A 24,737-nucleotide genomic window follows, 5' to 3' on the forward strand; every position below is an offset into this window, starting at 1 on the left:
TTTGAGGTAATTCTTCATTTTTCAGAGTCCACTTTTAGTAAAGGAAATTCAATTTATTCTAAATAAAAAAGGAACATACAACTACTAAAGTATAGCTTGTTATAAAGTTCCCACCATGTTGTATACCTTAATAGTGTTAGTGAAGGAATATTTTAGCTCTTTAGACAAAAAATGAATTTTGAGCACAGCCTGCTGGTGTCTAATAAAACTTCAGGGAAATAAGTCTCACAGATCTCTATAACTCAGTGAATCATATTGAATTACCCAGCATTTTAAAAATTTTGTAAATTAATAAGCCTATACCCTTTTTAAATTGCAGACTTCTAAGCACAGAATGAAGCCAATTTAAGCACCCAGAATCAAAACATTTTCAGGGCAAACTTACTTGAAATTTGGTACAAATGTATATGTATAATTCTATATATACATATAAAATTTAAGAGATAATGCCATCTGCCAGTTTTCTTAAGACATGGCTATTAAAATTTTATGATATTATCTTACATTTTTTTTCAAAAAGTTGAATAATTTTATTCGTTCTTCTGGCAGCTTCTGTAATTTACATTTTTGATCATTCAGTTTTTCAAGATCTTCATTAAGATGCCTCTGAACAGTTTTTATACGCATATTGTAATACATTATTTTTTTCATTGCTGTGGTCTAAAAGTGAGAAAAAAATCCAGAAGGTTAGCTGAAACACAATATTATAGGTAATTATTTGTGGCATTATATGAGTGTGGTGTGTTTATATAACAATTTAAAGTTTTACATGCTCAGTTACTAATAATATTAGTTGAAATGATAATGGTTATACAGAATTCTCTACTCAAATTTAATAAGCAAAATATAAAATTTAAAAGATTTTCTCTGTGGGTAATATTTAAAGTGTGGGGCATGTTTACATTTACTTTCAGGATGACAACATAAAGAGAATATAGATAGAACTCAATTTACAAATAGTATCATTTAGGTAATGCAGCAGTACTACTAAAGCTAATGTATTATTCCTATTTGATTAATTGAAAAAAATAAATTTAAGAGAATAAAAGGTAACATTATTCATTTTTAAAAATCATGGTTAAGAAATAGCATTTCATGGTTTTTTTTTTCAAATTTGTAAAATGATGCTCTAAATGAATTTGTTTTAGATTGAGCAAGTCACTAAACTGTCAATCTAATTCAGTTATCTTGAATTTCTCAATATCAATGGATCATGTAGTTATCAATGCTTATCATGATAAACTGATTAAATCCACCAGTAAGAAATACACCAGGTGCCAGGAGCTTTGCAGGCATGACTAGCTTCTCCCCATTTTATGGACTGGAAAGTGGAGGCTCGAGAAGTCTTGGAAAGCACTTCAGGTTTCTTAAGAGAACAGTGGCCAGCCTGCCTCAGAAACTCCTGTTCTTTCCCTGGCACCTGGGAGTTTCCTTGACCTTGAGCTTCTTCCTGTTTGGATTTCTCGATGTAGGTGTGATGGATTCTTTACGAGCTGAGCCACTGGGAGTTATATCACATTTGATGAAGACATCATAGTGGTGAACCAGACATGTTCCCAGTACTGCACGGGATTTACAGTTTAGTGGGAGGATATAGATCAAGACCTGAGCCTTTGGACTGGGAGCACTGACTCCAAGATCCTAGAATACCAGAGAACTAACTCTCAGGTCAGTTCAGTTCAGTCACTCAGTTGTGTCCAACTCTTTGTGACCCCATGGACTGCAGCAGGCCAGGCTTCCCTGTCCATCACCAACTCCTGGAGCTTACTCAAACTCATGTCTATTGAGTAGGTGATGACATCCAACCATCTCATCCTCTGTCGTCCCCTTCTCCTCCTGCCTTCAATCTTTACCAGCATCAGGGTCTTTTCAAATGAGTCAGCTCTTCACATCAGGTGGCCAAACTACTGGAGTTTCAGCTTCAGCATCAGTCCTTCCAATGAATATTCAAGACTGATTTCCTTTAGGATGGACTGGTTGGATCTCCTTGTGGTCCAAGGGACTCTCAAAAGTCTTCTCCAACACCACATTTCAAAAGCATCAATTCTTTAGCACTCAGCTTTCTTTATAGTCCAACTCTCACATCCATACATGACTACTGGAAATACTAAAGCTTTGACTAGACAGACATTGCCAAAGTAATGTCTCTGATTTTAATATGCTGTCTAGGTTAGTCATAACTTTTCTTCCAAGGAGCAAGCGTCTTTTAATTTCATGGCTGCAGTCACCATCTGCAGTGATTTTGGAGCTCCCAAAAATAGTCTGTCACTATTTCCATTGTTTTCCCATCTATTTGCCATGAAGTGGATGGGACCAGATGCCATGATCTTAGTTTTCTGAATGTTGAGTTTTAAGCCAACTTTTTCACTCTCCTCTTTCACTTTCATCAAGAGGCTCTTCAGTTCTTCTTCACTTTCTGCCATAAGTGTGATACCATCTACATATCTGACGCTATTGATATTTCTCCTGGCAATCTTAATTCCAGCTTGTGCTTCATCCAGTCCAGCATTTCTCATGAAGTACTCTGCACACAAGTTAAATAAACAGGTGACAATATGCAGCCTTAACGTATTCCTTTCCCTATTTGGAACCAGTCTATTTTTCCATGTTCAGAATTTTCCACAGTTTGCTGTGATCCACACAGTCAAAGGCTTTGGCATAGTCAATAAAGCAGAAGTAGATGTTTTTCTGGAACTCTCTCACTTTTTCAATGATCCAACAGATGTTTGCAATTTGATTTCTGGTTCCTCTGCCTTTTCTAAATCCAGCATGAATCTGGAAGTTCATAATTCAAGTACTATTGAAGCCTGGCTTGGAGAATTTTAAGCATTACTTTGCTAGCGGAACTAACCCTAGGGAGTATCAAATAGTGAGAACTCACACAAAGGAAACCACTTGAATACAAGACCCGGCACCACCCAACCACCAGTAGCACCCTGTGCAGGACACCTCATCTAAACAACAAACAAAACAAAAATACAAATGCAATCATCAGCATTTTACCAGTAGTCATGTATGGATATGAGAGCTGGACTATAAAGAAAGCTGAGCACCAAAGAATTGATGCTTTTGAACTGAGGTGTTGGAGAAGACTCTTGAGAGTCCCTTGGACTGCAAGGAGATCCAACAAGTCCATCCTAAAAGAAATCAGTCCTGAATACTCATTGGAAGGACTGATGCTGAAGCTGAAACTTCAATACGTTGGCCACTTGATGCAAAGAACTGACTCACTAGAAAACACCCTAATGCTGGGAAAGACTGAAGGCAGAAGGAGAAGGGGCTGACAGGTTGAGATCGTTGGATGGCATCACTGACTTGACGGACATGAGTTTGAGTAAGCTCCAGGAATTGGTGATGGACAGGGAGGCCTGGCGTGCTACAGTCCATGGGGTCACAAAGAGTTAGACAAGACTGAGCAACTGAACTGAACGGAATTGAATCCTCAGCAGACAGGATTACCACCTCAGTCAGCCTTGCCCAGAAGAGGAAAAACAAACAAACAAACAAAAACTCAGCACAAATCTCACCCTATATGAAGCTTACACAAACCACTGGACCAAGCTTAGGAGGGCAAAAACCAAAAGGAAGAAAGAATTCAACCTTGAAGCCTGGGAAAAGGAGACCTCAAACACAATAAGTTAAAAAAAATAATGAAAAGGCAGAGAAAAACTACACAAATGAAGGAACAAACTAGAAACACAGAAGTCCAAATAAATGAAGAGGAAATAGGCAAACTACCTGAAAAAGAACTCAGAATAATGATAGTAAAGATGATAAAAACCTTGAAAACAGAATGGAGAAAATACAGGAATCAATTAACAAAGACCTAGAAGAATTAAAGAATAAACATACAGAGACAACACAATTACTGAAATTAAAAATACCCTAGAAGGAATCAATAGCAGAACATCTGAAGCAGAAGAATGAATCACTGAGCTGGAAGATAAAGTGGTGGAAATAACTTCTGAAGAGAAGAAAGTAAAAGAATGAAAAGAACTGAGGATAGTCTCAGAGATCTCTGGGACAATATAAACACACCAACATCCTAATTATAGGAGTCCCAGAAGAAGAGAAAAAGAAAGGGTATGAGAACATTTTTGAGAAATTATACTTGAAAATTTCCCCAACATGGAAAAGGAAATAATCAAGTCCAAGAGGCACAAAGAATTCCATACAGGATAAACCCAAGGAGAAACACGCCAAGACACATACTAATCAAACTAACAAAGACTAAACACAAAGAAAGAATATTAAAAGCAGCAAGGGAAAAGCAACAGATAACATACAAGGGAAACCCCATATGCTTAACAGCTGATTTTTCAGCAGAAACTCTGCAAGCCAGAAAGAAATGGCAGGATATATTTAAAGTACTGAAAGGGAAAAATCTACAACCAAGATTACTGTACCTGGCAAGGATCTCACTCAAAATTGATGGAGAAATAAAAAGCTTTTCAGATAAGCAAAAGTTAAGAGAATTCAGTACCACCAAACCAGCTTTACAACAAATGTTAAAGGGATTTATATAGTCAAGAAATACGAGAAGAAAAAATATCTACAAAATCATCCCCAAACAATTAAGAAAATGGCAATAGGAACATATATATCAATAATTACTTTAAATGTAAATGAGTTAAATGCTCCGAACAAAAGACACAGACTGGCTGAATGGATACAAAAACAAGACCCAAATATATGCTGTCTACAAGAAACCCACTTCAGAGCTAAAGATACATATAGACGGAAAGTGAGAAGATGGAAAAATATATTCCATGCATATGGGAAGCAAAAGAAAGCTGGAGTAGCAATCCTCATATCAGACAAAATAGACCTTAAAATAAAGATTACAAGAGATAAGGAAGGACACTACATAATGATAAGGAATCAACCTAAGAGGAAGACATAATTGTAAATATCTATGCACCCAACATAGGAGTACCTCAATACAAAAGACAAACACTAACAGACATAAAGGAGAAATTGACAGTAACACAATAATAGTAGGAGATTTTAACACCCCACTCACACCAATGGACAGATCATCAAAACAGAAAATTAATAATGAAATACAAGTCTTAAATAATACATTACATGAAATGGATCTCACTGATATCTTCAGGACATTCCATCCAAATGCAGAAGAATACACCTTCTTCTCAAGTGCACATGGAACATTCTCCAGGATAGACCACATCTTGGGTCACAAATCAAACCTCAGTAAATTCAAGAAAACTGAAATCATATCAAGCATCTTCTCTGACCACAATGCTATGAGACTAGATATCAATTACAAGAAAAAAACTGTAAGAAACACAAACACATGGAGATTAAACAACACATTTCTAAATAACCAACAGGTTACTGAAGAAATCAAAAGGGAAATCAGAATTTCTAGAAACAAATGACAATGAAAAGACAACAATTCAAAACCTATCAGTTCAGTTCAGTTCAGTCACTCAGTCATGTCCAGCTTTCTGACCCCATGGACTGCAGCAGGCCAGGCCTCCCTGTTCATCACCAACTCCCGGAGTTTACTCAAACTCAGGTCCATTGGGTCAGTGATGCCAATCAACCATCTCAGTCTCTGTCGTTCCCTTCTCCTCCCATCTTCAGTCATTACCAGCATCAGGGTCTTTTCTAGTGAGTCAGTTCTTTGCATCAACTGGCCAAAGTATTGGAGTTTCAGCTTCAGAATCAGTCCTTCCAATGAATATTTAGGACTGATTTCCTTTAGGATGGACTGGTTGGATCTCCTTGCTGTGAAGGGACTCTCAAGAGTCTTCTCCAACATCACAGTTCAAAACCATCAATTCTTTGGCACTCAGCTGTATTTATAGCCCAATTCTCACATCCATACATGACTACTGGAAAAACCATAGTTTGACTAGATGGAACTTTGCTGGCAAAGTAATGTCTCTGCTTTTTAATATGCTGTCTAGGTTGGTCATAACTTTTCTTCCAAGGAGTAAGTGTCTTTTAATTTCATGGCTGCAATCACCATCTGCTGTGATTTTGGAGCCCCCCAAAAATAAAGTCTGTCACTGTTTCTACTGTTTCCCCATCTATTTGCCATGAAGTGATGGGACCAGATGCCATGATCTTAGTTTTCTGAATGTTGAGCTTTAAGCCAACTTTTTCACTCTCCTCTTTCACTTTCATCAAGACGCTCTTTAGTTCTTCACTTTCTGCCATAAGGGTGGTGTCATCTGCATATCTGAGGTGATTGATATTTCTCCCGGCAATCTTGATTCCAGCTTGTGCTTCTTCCAGCCCAGCATTTCTCATGATGTACTCTGCATATAAGTTAAATAAGCAGAGTGACAATATACAGCCTTGACATTCTCCTTTCCCAATTTGGAACCAGTCTGTTGTTCCATGTCCAGTAGTTCTAACTGTTGCTTCCTGACCTGCATACAGATTTCTCAAAAGGCAGGTCAAAACGTATGGGATGCAGTAAAAGCAGTTCTAAGAAGGAAGTTTATAGCAAAACCTCAAGAAACAAGGAAAACATCGAATAGGCAACCTAACTTTACACCTAAAACAACTGGAAAAAGAAGGAAAAAAAACCCCCAAAAATTAGTAGAAGGAAAGAAACATAAAGATCTGAGCAGAAATAAATGAAAAAGAAATGAAAGAAACAATAGTAAAGATTAATAAAACTAAAAGCTGGTTCTTTGAGAAGATAACCAAAATTCACAAATCTTTAGCCAGACTCATCAAGAAAAAAAGAGAGAAGAGTCAAATCAACAAAATTAGAAATGAAAAAGAAGACGTTACAATAGAAGATGCAGAAATACAAAGGATTATAAGAGACTATTATGAACAACTATATGGCAATAAAACGGATAACCTGGAAGAAATGGACAGATTCTTAGAAAAGTTCAATCTTCCAAGAGTGAACCAGGAAGAAACAGAAATTATGAACAACCCAATTACAAGCAATGAAACTGAAGCTGTGATCAAAAATATCCCAAAACACAAAATCCCAGGACCAGATGGCTTCACAGGAGAACTTTGTAAAACATTTAGAGAAGAGCTAATGCCTATCCTTCTAAAGTGAAAGTCGCTCAGTTCTGTCTGACTCTTGGAAGAGTCAGATGGAATTCTCCAGTCCATGGAATTCTCCAGGCCAGAATACTGGAGTGGGTAGCTTTTCCCTTCTCCAGGGGACCTTCCCAAGCCAGGGATCAAACCCAGATCTCCCATATTGCAGGCAGATTCTTTACTAGTTGAGCCACAAAGGAAGCCCGAAGTTAATACCACCTATTATCATGTCCAACTCTTTGTGAGCCCATGGACATCCATGGAATTCTCTAGGCCAGAATACTGAAGTGGGTAGCCTTTCCCTTCTTCAGGGACCTTCCCAATCCAGGGATCGAACCCAAGCTTCCTGCATTGCAGGTGGAGTCTTTACCAGTTGAGCCACAAGGTAAAACTCAACATTTTTCAAAAAAAAAAAAACTCTTTAAAAAAATTGCAGAGGAAGGAACAATTTTAAACTCATTCCACGAAGCTATCATCACCCTGATACCAAAACCAGACAAAGACAACACAAAAAAAGAAAACTACAGGCCAATATCAGTGATAAACACAAATGCAAAAATCCTCAACAAAATCTTAGCAAACAGAATTCAGCAACACATCAAAAAGCTCATACACCATGATCAAGTTGGGTTTATTCCAGGATGCAAGGATTCTTCAATATATGCAAATCAATGTGATACACCACATTAACAAATTGAAAGATAAAACCCATATGATCATCTCAATAGATGCAGAAAAAGCCTTTGACAAAATTCAGCATCCATTTATGGTTAAAACTGTTCAAAAAATGTGCATAGAAGAAACCTACCTCAACATAGTAAAGGCCATATACGATAAGCCTACAGCAAACATTATTCTCAGTGGTGAAAAACTGAAAGCATTCCCCCTAAGATCAAGAAGACGACAAAGGTGTCCACTTTCACCACTATTATTCAGCATAGTTCTGGAAGTCCTAGCTACAGCAATCAGAGAAGAAAAAGAAATAAAAGGAATTCAGATCAGAAAAGAAGAAGTAAAGCACTCAGTGCTCGCAGATGACGTGATACTGTACATAGAAAACCCTAAAGAGAGTATCAGAAAATTACTAGAGTTAATCAGTGAATTTAGCAAAGTTGCAGGATACAAAATCAATATGCAGAAATCACTTGCATTTCTATATACTAACAATGAAAAATCAAAAAGAGAAATTAAGGAATCAATCCCATTCACACTGCAACAAAAATAATTAAATATCTAGGAATAAATTTACCTAAGGAGAGAAAACAACTGAACACAGAAAATTTTAAGACATTGATGAAAGAAATCAAAGATGACATAAACAGATGGGCGTGATATTCCATGTTCCTGTAAGAATCAATATTGTGAAAATGACTATACTACCAAATGCAATCTACAGATTCAATGCAATCCCTATCAAATTACTAATGGCATTTTTCACAGAACTACATTAAAAAATTTCAAAATTCATATGGAAACACAAAAGACCCCAAATAGCCAAAGAAGTCTCGGGAAAGAAGAATGCAGCTGGAGGAATCCACCTTCCTGACTTCAGATTATACTACAAAGCTACAGTCATCAAGACAGTATGGTACTGGCACAAAAACAGAAATATAGACCAATGGAACAGATAGAAAGCCCAGAAATAAACCCATGCACCTATGCGTACCTTATTTTTGACAAAGGAGGCAAGAATATACAATGGGGCAAAGACAGCCTCTTCAATAAATGGTGCTGGGAAAACTGCACAGCTACATGTAAAACGATGAAATTAGAACACTTCCTAACACCATACACAAAGATAAAATCAAGATGGATTAATGATCTAAAGGTAAGGCCAGAAACTATAAAACTCTTAGAGGAAAACATAGGCAGAACACTCAATGACCTAAATCAAAGCAAGATCTTCCATGACCCACCTCCTAGAATAATGGAAATAAAAACAAAAGTAAACAAGTGATTAAATGTAAAAGCTTTTGCACAGCAAAGGAAACTATAAGCAAGACAACTCTCAGAATGGGAGAAAATGACAGCAAATAAAACAACTGACAAAGGATCAATTTCCGAAATATACAGGCAGCTCATACAACTCAATACCAGAAAAACAAACAACCCAATCAAAAAGTGGGAAAAAGACCTAAACAACAGACATTTCTCCAAAGAAGACATACAGATGGCTAACAAACACATGAAAAGATAGGTGCTCAACATCGCTCATTTTTAGAGAAATGCAATTCAAAACTACAGTGAGATATCTCCTCAAACCGGTCAGAACGGCCATCATCAAAATTTCTACAAACAATAAATCCTGAAGAAGGTGTGGAGAAAAGGGAACACTCTTGCCCTGTTGGTGGGAATGTAAACTGATATAGCCACTATGGAAGACAGTATGGAGATTCCTTTAAAAACTAGGAATAAAAACCACCATATGACTCAGCAATCTCACTCCTAGGCATATACCCTGAGGAAACCAAAACTGAAAAAGACACATGTATCCCATTGTTCATTGCAGCACTATTTACAATAGTTAAGAGATGGAAGCAACCTAGATGTCTATTGACAGATGAATGGATAAAGAAGTTGTGGTACATATACACAATGGAATATTCAGTTCAGTTCAGTTCAGTTGCTCAGTCGTGTCCGAATCTGTGACCCCATGAACTGCAGCACGCCAGGCCTCCCTGTCCATCACCAACTCCCGGAGGAGCTCAATGAATATTACTCAGCCATAAAAAGGAACACGTTTGTCAGTTCTGATGAGGTGGATGAACATAGAACCTATTGTACAGAATGAAGTGAGTCAGAAAAAGAAAGATAAATATAGTATTCTAACACGTATATACAGAATCTAGAAGAATGGTACTGAAGAACTTATTTACAGGGCAGCAATGGGCAAACAGATAGAAAACAGACTTATGGACATAGGGAGAGGGGAAGAGAGGGTGAGATGAATGGAAAGAGTAATATGGAAACTTACATTACCATATGTAAAATAGATAGCCAATGGGAATTTGCTATATGGCTCAGGAAACTCTTAACAGGGGCTCTGTATCAACCTAGAGGGGTGGGATGGAGAGGGAGATAGGAGGGAGGTTCAGAAAGGAAGGGATATATATATACCTATGGCTGATTCATGTTGAGATTTGACAGAAAACAACAAAATTCTATAAAGCAATTATCCTTCAATTAAAAAATAAATTAAAAAAGAAAAAAAATTAAAAATACAAAAAAGAAATACACAAAGTAAATGGTGCTTATGAGTTATACTAGTAAAAAGAACTAGCTGAGAAGAAAATAAACAAATCAGGTCATATTATTAATATAATATGACCTGGTTTTAACTGTTTACCTGAAATAATGAAGAGATTTCTTTTTATCAGGAAATCTGTACTCAAATAAGTTGGAAGGCTTGTATACTGTTATCTGATTTACTTAGTAGAGAGTGGATAGTCAAGATCCCAACAGAATTATTTGGCATAAAAGATGGAATGGAAACAAATATATGCATGCTGAAAAAGCAAAATAATTCCTTTTCCCACACATGCTATGAAATTATGAAACTGAAGTCATTAAATTCTTGTGCAAAAAATAAGACATTCATAAAATTGGAGAGTTTAAGAGTGGGGAAAGCTGTTTTGGGTGATTATTAGCAGATAAAAATTACTGACCAAGAAGAGCTGTTTCTTGGGTGCCACTGAGGAAAAAAAAAAATCATTAACTAAGGAAATGGCAAATGGTGCTTTTTTTTTTTTTGCCTACAAGTAGCAAGTAAAGTCAGGACCTACCTACCCAAGCGACACACTTCCCCATCGACACCATGCCCTCGGTGATTCATCCAGTCCTCAGCTTGGTACTATCCTTCTGCTTTCAATTCTCATATTTATATCTCCAACCTGGGCGACTCTATTAAATAGACTCATATCTATCTCAGATGTTCAAAAGATTATTCAAACCTTCTGTGCTTAAAATTAAACTGTGATTCTTCCTTCTAAATGTACTCCTCCCATACTCTTCCTTATCTCATCAAATAGCAGCTCCTTTTCCTTCAGTTGCTTGGGCCAGTTGCTTGGAATTATTCTCTACTTTGTTCTTCTACACTTCAAATTCAATCTATCAGCAAATCCAGATGGGTTCCACCTTCTAACTACTACCACAATTTGATTAATTTTTACTACCTTCTCTATAGTGTCCTGTATCAAACCATCAACATCTCTCATCCAAGTTTCTGGAACCTAACTGGTCTCTCTGCTTTCACCTTTTCCCTCGAATCTTCTATTCTTAATTCATTATCCAAAAAAAGATCGCTTTGCTTCTATGGTGGCTCAGGCAGTAAAGAATCTGTCTGTAGCATGGGAGACCAGGGTTTGATCCCTGGGTCGGGATGATCCCCTGGAGAAAGGAATGGCTACCCACTCCAGTATTCTTGCCTGGAGAATTTCATGGCGGCCTACAGTCCATGAGGTCACAGAGTCGGACATGACTGAGTGGCTAATACTTTAAAACATAAGGCATCTTATTTCACCTCCTCTCAAATTTTCCAGTGGCCTCATATCACTGAAAGTAAAAGCCAAAGTTCTTATACCATTCTTCAGTCTCACATGGTTTGCCCCCCAACCCCAACCCCGCCACTGCTGTATTCATCTCTTTCTCTCCTCTTCATTTGCTCAGCTCCAGCCAGACTAGCCTCCTTGTTGTTCTTAAAGTATGAGAGGCATGCTCCTGCTTAAGGTCTTTGTTCTTGCTGATCCCTGAAGAGCTTGCCCCCTTACTTCCTCAGTTCTCTGCTCAAATGTTGCCTAAATAAATCATTTCCCAACAATTCTATATAAAAGAGCCAATAGCCCTTCCTCTGCGCCTACCAACAATTTTGTTCCCTTCACCCTGTTGTTCTCCATAGCATTTATCACCATCTGACATACTAGTTTTTTACTCACTTAGTCCTTATTATCTGTCTTCTCTCACTAGAATGTAAACTCCATATGGAGGCAGCGGTTTTATCTATTTTGGTAATTTTATTTCTAGTGCCTTGAACTGTGTCTCAGTGTCTAATAGGCGTTAAATATTTGTTAGATAAATTAATCAGACGAGTAGTTTAGTGAAGCGCATTCACCCTGCTCACCTTTTAGAAAGTGTGTGATTAAAAAACAGAGATGATAATGGAAATTTCAAAAATATGGTGTCACTGCTAAGTTTTGTAATTATTTTTGACTTAACACTGTTAAAGAAGACATTCCTACCTGACCCACCAATGACTCTGAACCTCTGCTGCTGCTGCTGCTGCTGCTGCTGCTAAGTCGCTTCAGTTGTGTCCGACTCTGTGCGACCCCATAGAGGGCAGCCCATCAGGCTCTGCCATCCCTGGGATTCTCCAGGCAAGAGCACTGGAGTGGGTTGCCATTTCCTTCTCCAACGCATGAAAGTGAAAAGTGAAAGTGAAGTCGCTCAGTCGTGTCCGACTCTTCGAAACCCCAGGGACTGCAGCCTACCAGGCTCTTCCATCCATGGGGTTTTCCAGGCAAGAGTACTGGAGTGGGTTGCCATTGCCTTCTCCAGAACCTCTGCTAGTAGACAATAACTCTGTAGCCCTTTGCTCAATATTACAAGACAGCTCACTTCTTAGATTGGGATGGGAGAGAGGATAATCTCAGTTTTGAAAAGAAGAGAGGAAAGAAGGGAACTTGACAATAAATCCTCAGGCTAACAAAAGAAGAGAAACAAGATAAATGGGTAAAGACATTCTTCATCTGTGTTGAGATAATGGATGAACCACAAGGAAAGGATGGAAGGGCTTTATGTGGGGGCATCCACATGCTTGGCACATTCTAGATACTCATAAACTGTTTATTGAATGGTTAACTAAGTGAACATATGGGACTCAACGGACTGGAAAGAGAAGTAGAAATATAATGTGGAAAGAATATTAATAAACATGGTAAATTCCTATGAACTCTATTCTCAAATTACAAAGCCTTTAGTACCATGTCAAAGTAGCCCGTTTACTGGGAGAGTCACCATCAATGACAGCCCAGGAAAAGCTCTCTTCTAGATTTCAGTTATCTTCAAATTTTGGACATCTTCAAGATTTTGGCAGTGTGGGTGGATCCACTTACATTTACAGAGAGCCCCAAACCATCTTTAATTAGATTAAAATCTACCTAATCCTGGCATACTACCATTAACCATGGGTATTTTCTAATTTTGATATATAACATTCCAAATGAGAGGAAGTTACTTGTTTCATTTCTACTTTGTTTAGGTTTTATTAATTTTCGTATATTCTTAGCACTGATGATAATTTCTCAGATTTTCTTCTTTAAGCTTTATATGTTATAAATGCTTTTCTATTATTTTACCTTCCAGTATTGTCATCAAAATTGAGGTTCTAGTACTAATATTATTATTATTTATATGCATTTATGTGAAATATCCAGCTCACTGGGCAAAAGTAGAATTGGTGACAACACTGACAAAATAATACTACCTACCACGCACTGACATAGCCAGAAAGAAGCAGTTAATTAAACTTAAGTCACAGATACCTGATTAGGAATACACTTACAGCTGCCAGTTCCTTGATCTGCTTTGGTGACACATCAAACGTATCAAGTCTTTGAAGGCAAGGCAAATGATATAACACATGTGTGGAATAATTACACAGCAGACAAACTGGATTGGTTTTATACTGGGGATCATTCAGACATAAATCCTTTAAGTGACGTAGCCTGGTTAAGTTAGTAAGGTCCTAGAACAGTAACAAATCAATTAATTTCAACTGTCCATTTCTAAAAACAGCATTTGAATTCTTAAGATCACCCATAATTTAATTAATGCATTTTAATTATGTACCTTAATATGTGGAAGTGATTTAGGTGAATAAATGTTATTCTCTAGTGAAAAAGATGCTAAATACTTGAAAAATGGATCAATAATTAAATAGCAGACTTTGTTTCCATGCATTTTAAATGTAAAAGGCCAAAGAGTATTTACTAAATCACGTATTCCACATGAAATCTTGGAGCCCATCTATTCCTTCAGACCCCATTCCCTCTCTGCACACAGCCCCTTTGCCAACAAATGCCCAGCAGTATCAAGGGTGCAGGTCTCCTACAAGCTTCATCAACCTCCCCACACTGACCACCACTCACTCTTTTCCTCAGCCTCCTCCAGGTCTGCAATTATCACCAAAGACTATGGCACCTCTGTTCTATCATAATTACCACTGAGATCCTGAGTTTAAGGTTTTCTTTTGGTTTGAGGTTTTTTGTTTCTATAAATTCCATTTCTGCCTATTAAGGGCAACTGAAATCTAGCTTTCTCCCAAGGCCTCACAGACTCTGGAAGGGTACGGGTTGGTAATGTAATTACATCTTTTACCTTGAACTTAAAATCATATGGAATACATGATTTAGTAAATACTCTTTAGCCTTTTACATTTGAAATGCATGGGAACAGAGTCTGTTGTTTAATTATTGATCCATTTTTCAAGTATTTAGCATCTTTTTCACTAGAGAATAACATTTATTCATCTAAATCACTTCAACATATTACTTTCCACCAATCTCTAAGACATCTTCACATCTTTCTCAATAATAATATTACTAGGGGATCTGGGGTAAGAGGGTATGATGGGAGAGCTCGACTTGATGGAATGCAATGCTAGTCAGGAGACTCAGAATCGGAATTAAAGGAAATCCAAGGCAAGAATCAGGAGTTTCTAATTTAGAAGATAAAGCACAAATGGAATCAGGAAACAAGTATTCAGGCTGCCAGAATCAACAGTAAGGAGGAGGTGGACAATGTGTGTCCCAGCTATCTATGGACAAGTAAGAACTTGGCTCCCTGGCTGGACCTGAGGCTATGGCTGGGCCCATAGCCCAGGAGTGGCACTAAGCAGTGTTTCTCTAGAAAGGAGACTGCTGGATAGACTTGTGCAGAGAATTACTTGGCCAAATTCTGCAGGGCAAGGAAGGTAAACCATTGATAGTTCTGAAGTATGAAGATACTGTTTTCTGCGTGGCTGGATTGCATCTGACCATTAGTCTGAGCTATGGTGGGTGTGAACTTGGAAGTCTTACACAGGAATCCTCCACCTACACTCTAAAGTTAGATGACACTGGAGTCTATGAAAGCACAACATCTCACTGATAATTAGTGGTATGGTGCCTGGTACAGATGGAAAATGGCACACAAACTTTTTTGTCACCACCAAGATAGTATCTTTTTAGGGTGACTGGAAAGGCTAGACATAAAAATTCAGAATAGTTGTATTTCAGGAACATTCCTAGTATGAGAATAGTAAAAGTTGCTGTGAGTTATGCTCAATGTTTTTTTTGAGAAGTAGCCGCCATTATGGTAGACAGCCTTTTAAATTTTATGCCATAGAGTGAATCTTCACAATAGTCCTATTTAATCCAATTCTTTTGGTGAGGAGACTGAAATAGGTTAACATTACCACAGTGAGAGTAATAATAAAATGGCCTATCTATTGAGTGATGTTCAGTCTTTATTCTAAGAACCTTATATTGTCACTTCAGCATCACGTTACCATTGTATTGTGCTGCCCCTGGTTTGCGGCAGGGCTAGAAATGACAGGTCTTCCTGGCTGTGCAGCCTCTGCTCCTCGCCACAAGGCTGCCATGGCAGGCCAGGGTGAGATAAGCTTCCATATAGCTTCTTGGCAGGGTGATACCTCATCCTCCCAGCATTCTGCACTTATCTTCTTCAGCCCCAACTCATACTCTCGCCCTTGCTCTGCTCCAGACAGAGGATTTCTAGTTTTTTTAATTTGCCACTGTTTTTCCACCACCTACGTCCTGCACACCTTTGCTTGGAATGCTCTTTCCTTAGGTAACTCCTGTTCATGTCTCATTTGTTAGCTTAAATATTACCTACAGAGCAAAACATTTAGCATAACTCACAGCAACTTTTACTATTCTCATACTAGGAATGTTCCTGAAATACTACTATTCTGAGTTTTTATGTCTAGCCTTTCCAGTCACCCTTAAAAGATACTATCTTGGTGGTGATGAAAAAATTTGTGTGCCCTTTTCCATCTGTACCAGGTACCATACCACTAATTTTCAGTGAAATGTTGTGCTTTCATAGACTCCAGAGTCATCTAACGTTAGGTAATATTTAAGGTAACAAATCAGTGTAGGTAATATTTAAGTGTAGATAATATTTAAGTGTATATATATATACATTTTGAATATATGTTTCATAGCTCCCTCTTCTGTTGCTGCTGTTACTACAAACAAACCCCTTGATTTCCTACCTCCACTTCTTTCTGCAAATGGTTCTTCTCATCTTTGGAATGCCTACTTCCAACTATGTTGCAGAAGATCCTCCCTATATTGCCTGTTGAAATTCTGTCAGCCCTTCAATGTTCACATCAAATATTTCCTCTTTAATTTTACCAATAAAATTAAATTTTATTTAAATTTCTTTTAAGGTGCTTATAACATTCTGCCTCACGGTAAAGAATCTGCCTGCATTGCGGGAGACCTGGGTTCAATCCCTGGGTCGGGAAAATCCCCTGGAGAAGAGCATGGCAACCCACTCCAGTATTCTTGCCTGGAGAATTCCATGGACAGAACCTTGTGGGCTATAGTCCATGCAGTGGTAAAGAGTCGGACACAACTGAGCAACTTTCACTTCAAACATTCTGCCTCGTTCTATAGCTTTTTGGTGTTCTATAATCTTTTTTGAGGAAAAGAATGCCTACTTTAACACTGATCAATTCAGAATTATTTAAATAGTAAATCTGCCCACCTTTCTTCAGCATTACCTAGAGAAAGTGTTTGAATATGTACTTCATTCTGACACTGTCAAAATTATGAATGCTATATAATTTTACCCACCTATATGCCATAAACATTGTCTTCTGATTTGTTTTTTTTCTCTCTCATTTATGTGCCTCACAAATGTTTATTGAGGTTTATTATAAGTCAAATACTGCTTTAAGTATTGTGGATATAGCAGTGAATAAAACAGGTGAATTCCTGTACTCATGGAGCTTGTATTCTAGTAAGCTTTCTGGATAAGTTCCAATAGGAAAAATAGAACAGGGGAAAAATGATGGGAATGCTTCCAGTTGGGAGAGGGTAGTAGGGGATTGTTGCTATTTTATTTAAGGCAAGAAAGGCATAGCTAAGCACATAACATTCGAATAAAGTCTGGAAAGAAATGAGATGAGCTATGAAGATATATGTGAGCACACTGTGTGCTTAGTCGCTCAATCGTGTCCAACTCTTGCGACCCGATATATGGTAGCCTGCCAGGCTCCTCTGTCCATGGGATTCTCCAGGCAAGAATATCAGAGTGGGTTGCCATTTCCTTCTCCAGGGGATCTTCCCAACCCAAGGATTGAACCCAGGTCTCTTGCATGGCAGTCAGACTTTTTACCAACTGAGCTATGAGGGAAGCCCATGAAGATATATGGGGGAAGAATATGCCAGCAAGTGCAAAGGCTCTAAGGTGACTGTCTTAGATATATTTAAGGAACAGTGAAGAGACCAGAGAGGCTAGAATGATGTAAACTAAGGGGAGAGTGATAGAAGCTGTAGCCAGAGACACAGTGGGGAAACTAGATTATATAGAATCTGATGGGCCATTGTAAGAATTGGCTTTTACTCTGAAAGAGATGAGAAACCAAGGACGGGTTTTTGAGCAGAAGTGATTTGAGCTGACATACATTTAAAGGGGCAGGATGCTATGTAAAGAACAGACTGAGTATAGGGAAGGGTAAACACAGGGAGAACTGTTAGGAGGGGTTTTTTTTTCAGTATGCAAGAAAGAGAAGATGGTGTCTTGAATCAGGCTAACAGTGATACAGGAGGTAAAAAATGGTCAGACTCTGGACATATTCTGAAGGTAGACCCAACAGAATTTGCTGATGGACTGGATATGGGGCATGGAATGACTCTAAGGATTTTGGCTTAAGTTATCAGAAGAATAGAGATGCCTTTTAGAGAAATGGAGAAGGCTGCAGGAGATGAAGCTTTGGTGAAGGGGAAATCAGTTTGAGTTAGGATAGATGTCTACCATTTTTTTAGGCAAAACAGAGATACCAATTTAGGAGTAATTAGTGAATAAAGGTATTTAAAGTTGTAAGATGATTAGAGTGATTAGAGAATGAATGCAGATAGAAATGAGAAAAGATCTTGGACTAACTTGGGACAATCCATTTTGTAGATGCTAGAAGAGAACGAAAAGCCAGAAAACTGAAGAGGTATACCCAGAAAGATGGGAGATAAACTAAGAGAAAGTAGTGTCCTAAAAACCAACTGAATAGTTATTTTTTTGGTTTTAATAGTGTCAGACCATTAGGGCCAATTTATCAGCTGATGTGAAAATTCGTGGAAGCATTCGGTAGCCCAAAACAATTAAATTATTCTTTAAGAGGGGAATATTTAGTCTATTTACTGCAATAAGATGGCTCATGATTCAGACTGATAAATAAAAATAAATTATTCCACTTAAACATACCTTGAAAGAACATATTTGGTTACCAGAAAGGTTTAATCTTTCTAGTTGCTCATTGGGATCAAGACATCGACCTTTAATTTAAAAAAACAAGATGAGAAAAAAATTAAATTTCTCATTTTACCTCATTTGTATCTTGTCATGTTTCTGAGTTGTATATAATCATCTTTTCCTAATAGTAACACTGCACAATTAGTAACCACTGATCAATGGGTAGTATTTCCATATCCTTTAACTATAGATTTAGAAATACTTTGTAAAGATATCATACAAAAAGTCTAAAAGAAAGAAATCTAAGACTGTACTTTTTATAATAACAAAAAATTATTGTAACATTATCATATTTCAAATGAAACTGTACATACCAATGCTGCTTATTAGATTCCCAGCAAGGTTGAGATCACTTAAATTCTTCAAAGTTTGCAAGCCCTAAAAATTTAGGCAACATAGAATTTAGAAGAAATCATTAAAATCTATGTTTATAAGTCACCTGAGCAAGCTGGTTAGCTCTCCTGGTGTTTCAAGCACCGGATGCTGTTTACTTTAAAAGCTTAGAACTCAGTGCAGCCTACCTTGTTCTCTGGAAGCTGGAGAGAATTACTGAAGGAGAAGGGAACAGGGAGCAGAGTAGAGAGGAAAAGAAGAGGAGGAGGAAAAAGAATACATAGACAGCAAGTTATATATAAAACTTCTGCAAACCTTTTTATTTTTAAACTTCAAAGAAGAATTAACATCTTGCCTCCCAGACATGGTGTAAGGAATAAAGAAAATTATGCATATGAGGTTCTCTGTATGTTATAATATGCTATATATGCATTAGTTCTCAACAATAATTAAATGAGTCATTAATATTTCTTGCCCACTGGTTAAGCTCTACAGGAGTCAGTCAGTCACTCAGTTGGGTTGCTCAGTCGTATCCGACTCTTTGCGACCCCATGAATTACAGCATGCCAGGCTTCCCTGTTCATCACCAACTCCCAGAGTTCACTCAAACTCATGTCCATCAAGTCAGTGATGCCATACAGCCATCTCATCCTCAGTCGTCCCCTTCTCCTCCTGCCCCTAATCCCTCCCAGAATCAGGGTCTTTTCCAATGAGTAAACTCTTCCCATTAGGTGGCCAAAGTATTGGAGTTTCAGCTTTAGCATCAGTCCTTCCAATGAACACCCAAGACTGATCTCCTTTAGAATGGACTGGTTGGACCTCCTTGCAGTCCAAGGGACTCTCAAGAATCTTCTCCAACACCACAGTTCAAAAGCATCAATTCTTCGGCGCTCAGCTTTCTTCACAGTCCAACTCTCACATCCATACATGACTACTGGAAAAACTATAGCCTTGACTAGACAGACCTTTGTTGACAAAGTAATGTCTCTCTCTGCTTTTTAATATGCCATCTAGGTTGGTCATAACTTTTCTCCCAAGGAGTAAGCGTCTTTTAATTTCATGGCTGGAGTCACCATCTGCAGTGATTTTGGAGCCCAAAAAGATAAAGTCTGACACTGTTTCCACTGTTTCCCCATCTATTTGCCATGAAGTGATGGGACCAGATGCCATGATCTTAGTTTTCTGAATGTTGAGCTTTAAACCAACTTTTTCACTCTCCTCTTTCACTTTCATCAAGAGGCTTTTTAGTTCTTCTTCACTTTCTGCCATAAGGGTGGTGTCATCTGCATATCTGACCAACTTTAAACATAAATCACTGAAATTATCTTACCTCAATATATTTAATTGCATTGTGGTTCAGCCAAAGAACTGCCAATCTGGATAATTTCTCTAAATTTTCTATTTTAGAAATTTTATTATAATATAAGTACAGCTTTTCTAAACTTCTGCATTCTTGAAGACCTCCAATTTTCTGTTAAAAAAAAAAAAAGAGGAGACTGAATATTTATGTTTTATTCTTTGGGGCTCCAAAATCACTGCAGATGGTGATTGCAGCCATGAATTTAAAAGACACTTACTCCTTGGAAGAAAAGTTATGACCAACCTAGATAGCATATTCAAAAGCAGAGACCTTACTTTGCCGACTAAGGTCTGTCTAGTCAAGGCTATGGTTTTTCCAGTAGTCATGTATGGATGTGAGAGTTGAACTGTGAAGAAGGCTGAGCGCCGAAGAATTGATGCTTTTGAACTGTGGTGTTGGAGAAGACTCTTGAGAGTCCCTTGGACTGCAAGGAGATCCAAGCAGTCCATTCTGAAGGAGATCAACCCTGGGATTTCTTTGGAAGGAATGAAGCTAAGGCTGAAACTCCAGGACTTTGGCCACCTCATGCGAAGAGCTGACTCATTGGAAAAGACCCTGATGCTGGGAGGGATTGGGGGCAGGAGGAGAAGGGGACAACAGAGGATGAGATGGCTGGATGGCATCACTGACTCGATGAACGCGAGTCTGAGTGAACTCCGGGAGTTGGTGATGGACAGGGAGGCCTGGCGTGCTGTGATTCATGGGGTCGCAAAGAGTCGGACACGACTGAGCGACTGAACTGAACTGAACTGAATCCTTTCAATAAGGTACATTTTTAAGTACATTTTCCTTTAAAAAAATCACATTTTCAGAATAGACTGCAAAATCAATACCCAGGAAAATGAACTGAAATTAAAAAATCATATTAATTACTCTACTTAAATACAACTATTTTCAATTTTCATATTCTCTGAACTTTTATCAATTTGATACCTATTTTATATGGTTATAATCATAACACACAATTTTGTGGGATTTTTAAAACTTAAAGCCATCTAAAAAATGTTTTTATAATCTTTCAAATTACAGTATTTACAAAATATTTCATGTTTATAATAATTTTATTAGAAATAATCTTATATGATTATTTGTTTCAAAATTCTAACTACTATAAATAATATTACTACAAATAATTTTATGTATAGAGTTTTCTGCTTCTAATTACTTCTCTAGGATAAAATCTTAGAATAGGGATTTCTGAGTCAAAAGGTATATACCTATGTCTGGTTCTTGATTTATTTTGCAATAAGGCTTTTCAATACAGATGTTATAATTTTCACACAACCAATAGTGTTAAACCAGTTTTGCTACTGCTGCTACTGCTGCTGCTAAGTCGCTTCAGTCGTGTCCGACTCAGTGTGACCCCATAGGCGGCAGCCCACCAGGCTCCCCCGTCCCTGGGATTCTCCAGGCAAGAACACTGGAGGGGGTTGCCATTTCCTTCTCCAGTGCATAAAAGTGAAAAGTGAAAGTGAAATCCCTCAGTCGTGTCCAACTCTTTGAGACCCCATGGATTGCAGCTCACCAGGCTCCTCCATCCATTGGATTTTCCAGGCAAGCGTACTGGAGTGGGGTGCCATCGCCTTCTCTGAAACCAGTTTTACTATGAAGCAATACTGGGTATTACTTGATCTGATTATTAAAAAGTAGAATGTGTCTATTTTTCAGTTATTTCTATTTTCTCTTTTGTATACATCTATTTTTATATTTTGCCCATTTAAATGTTTCTTTTGTTTTACTGGATAAAGGGTTTAATTCATCAAATATGAATTCATCTGTTTTGATCTATGCCTCAAGCATATACTTCAATGAATTATTTACCAAAGCCAAATAATTTAGTACAAATACTTCATGTAAGGTTATGTTTAGACTTACCTCTATGCAGCATTCGGCAATCCAAAGTTCTTTAAGCTGTAAACAAGTTTCTAGTCCTGAAATTTCTTTTATATCTTGAGCAACAATTGTGAGACTTGTTAAGTTAGGAAATAATGACAATCCAACTATACGAGGATACCCTGAGAAAAACATTTCCAGTTTTGAAGTATCTGATCCTTGTCCAATCATCTCATAAGACAAACCATTGCATAAACACTGTTTTCAAAAAAGAAACTGGGTTATTACCTTTTTTAGATAATAAATTATTTTTGATATTAGAAATTATAAACTGTGTTTTACTGATGACATTTTGACTCACAAGGAGAAAAGCTGTACCACATATATGGTTTTTCTCTACTTCCAAAGATCATAGAAGAAATCTTTAGATAAACTCCAGAGAGAAGTGTAAAAATGTTTCATTTAGTATTCTTACAAATATAGTTGAAAACAAACCTGGTTTTGACTCACCAGTTCTTTAATTATGTCGTGTTGGTTTATGTTTTCACATTCAATCATCTTCCATTAAAAACAAAGGTTATAGTAATATATCTGTTAAGAAAAAAGAAAAGTTGAAGTAAGTACCAGAGTCATGCCATATCATGTAAAGGGACCTTAACATTACTTAGGTGGACTTACTCATCTGTGCTTTAACATTTTCCAACAGTACATTACCAAGAATGTCTGGACCCCAAGACAGTCCATTCCATCTCTGAAATTTTCTCTTGGAAAGTTATTTTTTTATTCTGAATTTAATTCTGTCTCTCCATAACTCCCCCCCCATTCACTGTCATTTTACCTCCTGCATTCAAATAAAACAAGCATAATTTTTCTTCCACATTTTGAGCCTTTAATACTTGAAGAACATAATCAGCTCTCATCTATACCTTTATCTTGCCCCAAGTTCATGACTTTTAGTTCTCTTACTAGAAAGAGTCTTGTTTTTCTTCCTTGAATCAGTTCCAGTTCATTCTTTCTATTATGTTGTGATGTCCCAAACTGAATCCAGTTTTCTAAGTATAGTTAGCAAAGAAAAAGAATCCTCAGGACTTAGTAACATACCATAGGCATGGCAATAAATGTTTATTAAAATGAACTAGTCAACTTCTTAATGGTATGAAATACTAAATAACTACATAGTTTCAATAAAATGTAGGCTACTGTTTCATTAATTTTTAATATATTCATTATATTGTTCCAGATATATACTATTTAGAAAAATATAGGAATCCTGGTCTTAATACGTTGTTGTTCAGCCACTCAGATTTGTTTGACTCTTTGCGACCCCATGGACTGCAGGACACCAGGCTTCCCTGTCCTTCACTATCACCCGGAGTTTGCTCAAACTTACGTCCATTGAGTCGGTGATACCATACAACCTCTCATCCTCTGTCGCTTCCTTCTCCTCATGCCCTCAGTATTTCCCAGCATCAGGGTCTTTTCCAATGAGTCCGCTCTTTGCATCAGATGGCCAAAGTATTGGAGTTTCAGCTTCAGCATCAGTCCTTCCAATGAATATTCAAGACTGATATCCTTTAGGTTTGACTGGTTTGATCTCCTTGCTGTCCAAGGGACTCTCAAGAGTCTTCTCCAGCACCACAGTTCAAAAGCATCAATTCTTTGGTGCTTAGCTTTCTTAATGGTCCAACTCTCACATCCATACATGACCACTGGAAAAACCATAGCTTTGACTAGATGGATCTTTGTCGGCAAAGTGCTGTCTCTGCCTTTTAATACACTGTCTAGGTTTGTCATAGCTTTTTTTCCAAGGAGCAAGCATCTTTTAATTTCATGGCTGCAGTCACCATCCACAGTGATTTTGGAGCCCAAGAAAAAGTCCACAGTGATTTTGGAGCCCAAGAAAATAAAATCTGTCACTGTTTCCATTGTTTCCCCATCTGTTTGCCATGAAGTGATGGGACCAGATGCCATGATCTCAGTTTTCTGATTGTTGAGTTTTAAGCCAGCTGTTTCACTCTCCTCTTTCATCTTCATCAAGAAGTTCTTTAGTTTCTCTTCACTTTCTGACATTAGGGTGGTGTCATCTGTATTTCTGAGGTTATTGATATTTCTCCCAGCAGTCTTGATTCCAGCTTGAATTTCATCCAACCTGGCATTTCTCATGATGTACTCTGCATATAAGTTAAATAAGCAGAGTGACAATATACAACCTTGACGCACTCCTTTCCTAATTTTGAATCAATTCATTGTTCCATGTCCGGTTCTCACTGTTGCCTCTTGACTTGCATACAGGTTTCTCAGGAGGCAGGTAAGGTACTCTAGTAATCCCATCTCTCGAAGAATTTTCCAGTTTGTTGTGATCCACACAGTCAAAGACTTCAATGTAGCCAATGAAGCAGAAATAGATTTTTTTGGAATTCCTTGCTTTCTGTGTGATCTAATGGATGTTGGCAATTTGATTTCTGGTTCCTCTGCCCTTTTAAAATCCAGCTTGTTCATCTGGAAGTTCTCAGTTCATGTATTGTTAAATCCTAGCTTGAAGGATTTTGAGCATTACCTTGCTAGCATGTGGAAAACTGGTAGGATGTGAAATCAGAGAAGTACTGTGGGGTGGATTTCTTTTTGAATAAGATGTAAA

At 37.6% G+C, this 24,737-nt stretch overlaps 1 protein-coding gene across 1 annotated transcript in view; it reads right to left on the minus strand.

Annotated features, from left to right (window-relative positions):
• Window positions 1–22,657, minus strand: part of LRRC9 (leucine rich repeat containing 9) — a 123,701-nt gene extending 101,044 nt beyond the window's left edge. Inside the window, exons 1-7 of the mRNA XM_068966559.1 lie at window positions 22,610–22,657; window positions 22,142–22,357; window positions 20,237–20,377; window positions 18,888–18,951; window positions 18,526–18,596; window positions 13,598–13,780; window positions 505–660 (exon numbers count right to left, since the gene is read on the minus strand). Of these exons, the coding sequence (XP_068822660.1) occupies window positions 505–660; window positions 13,598–13,780; window positions 18,526–18,596; window positions 18,888–18,951; window positions 20,237–20,377; window positions 22,142–22,357; window positions 22,610–22,657 (879 nt within the window). The remainder of the gene's footprint in view (window positions 1–504; window positions 661–13,597; window positions 13,781–18,525; window positions 18,597–18,887; window positions 18,952–20,236; window positions 20,378–22,141; window positions 22,358–22,609) is intronic.
• Window positions 22,658–24,737: the final 2,080 nt, after the last annotated feature.

The sequence above is a fragment of the Capricornis sumatraensis genome, chromosome 2 (assembly GCF_032405125.1).
Source record: "Capricornis sumatraensis isolate serow.1 chromosome 2, serow.2, whole genome shotgun sequence".
NCBI lineage: Eukaryota > Metazoa > Chordata > Mammalia > Artiodactyla > Bovidae > Capricornis > Capricornis sumatraensis.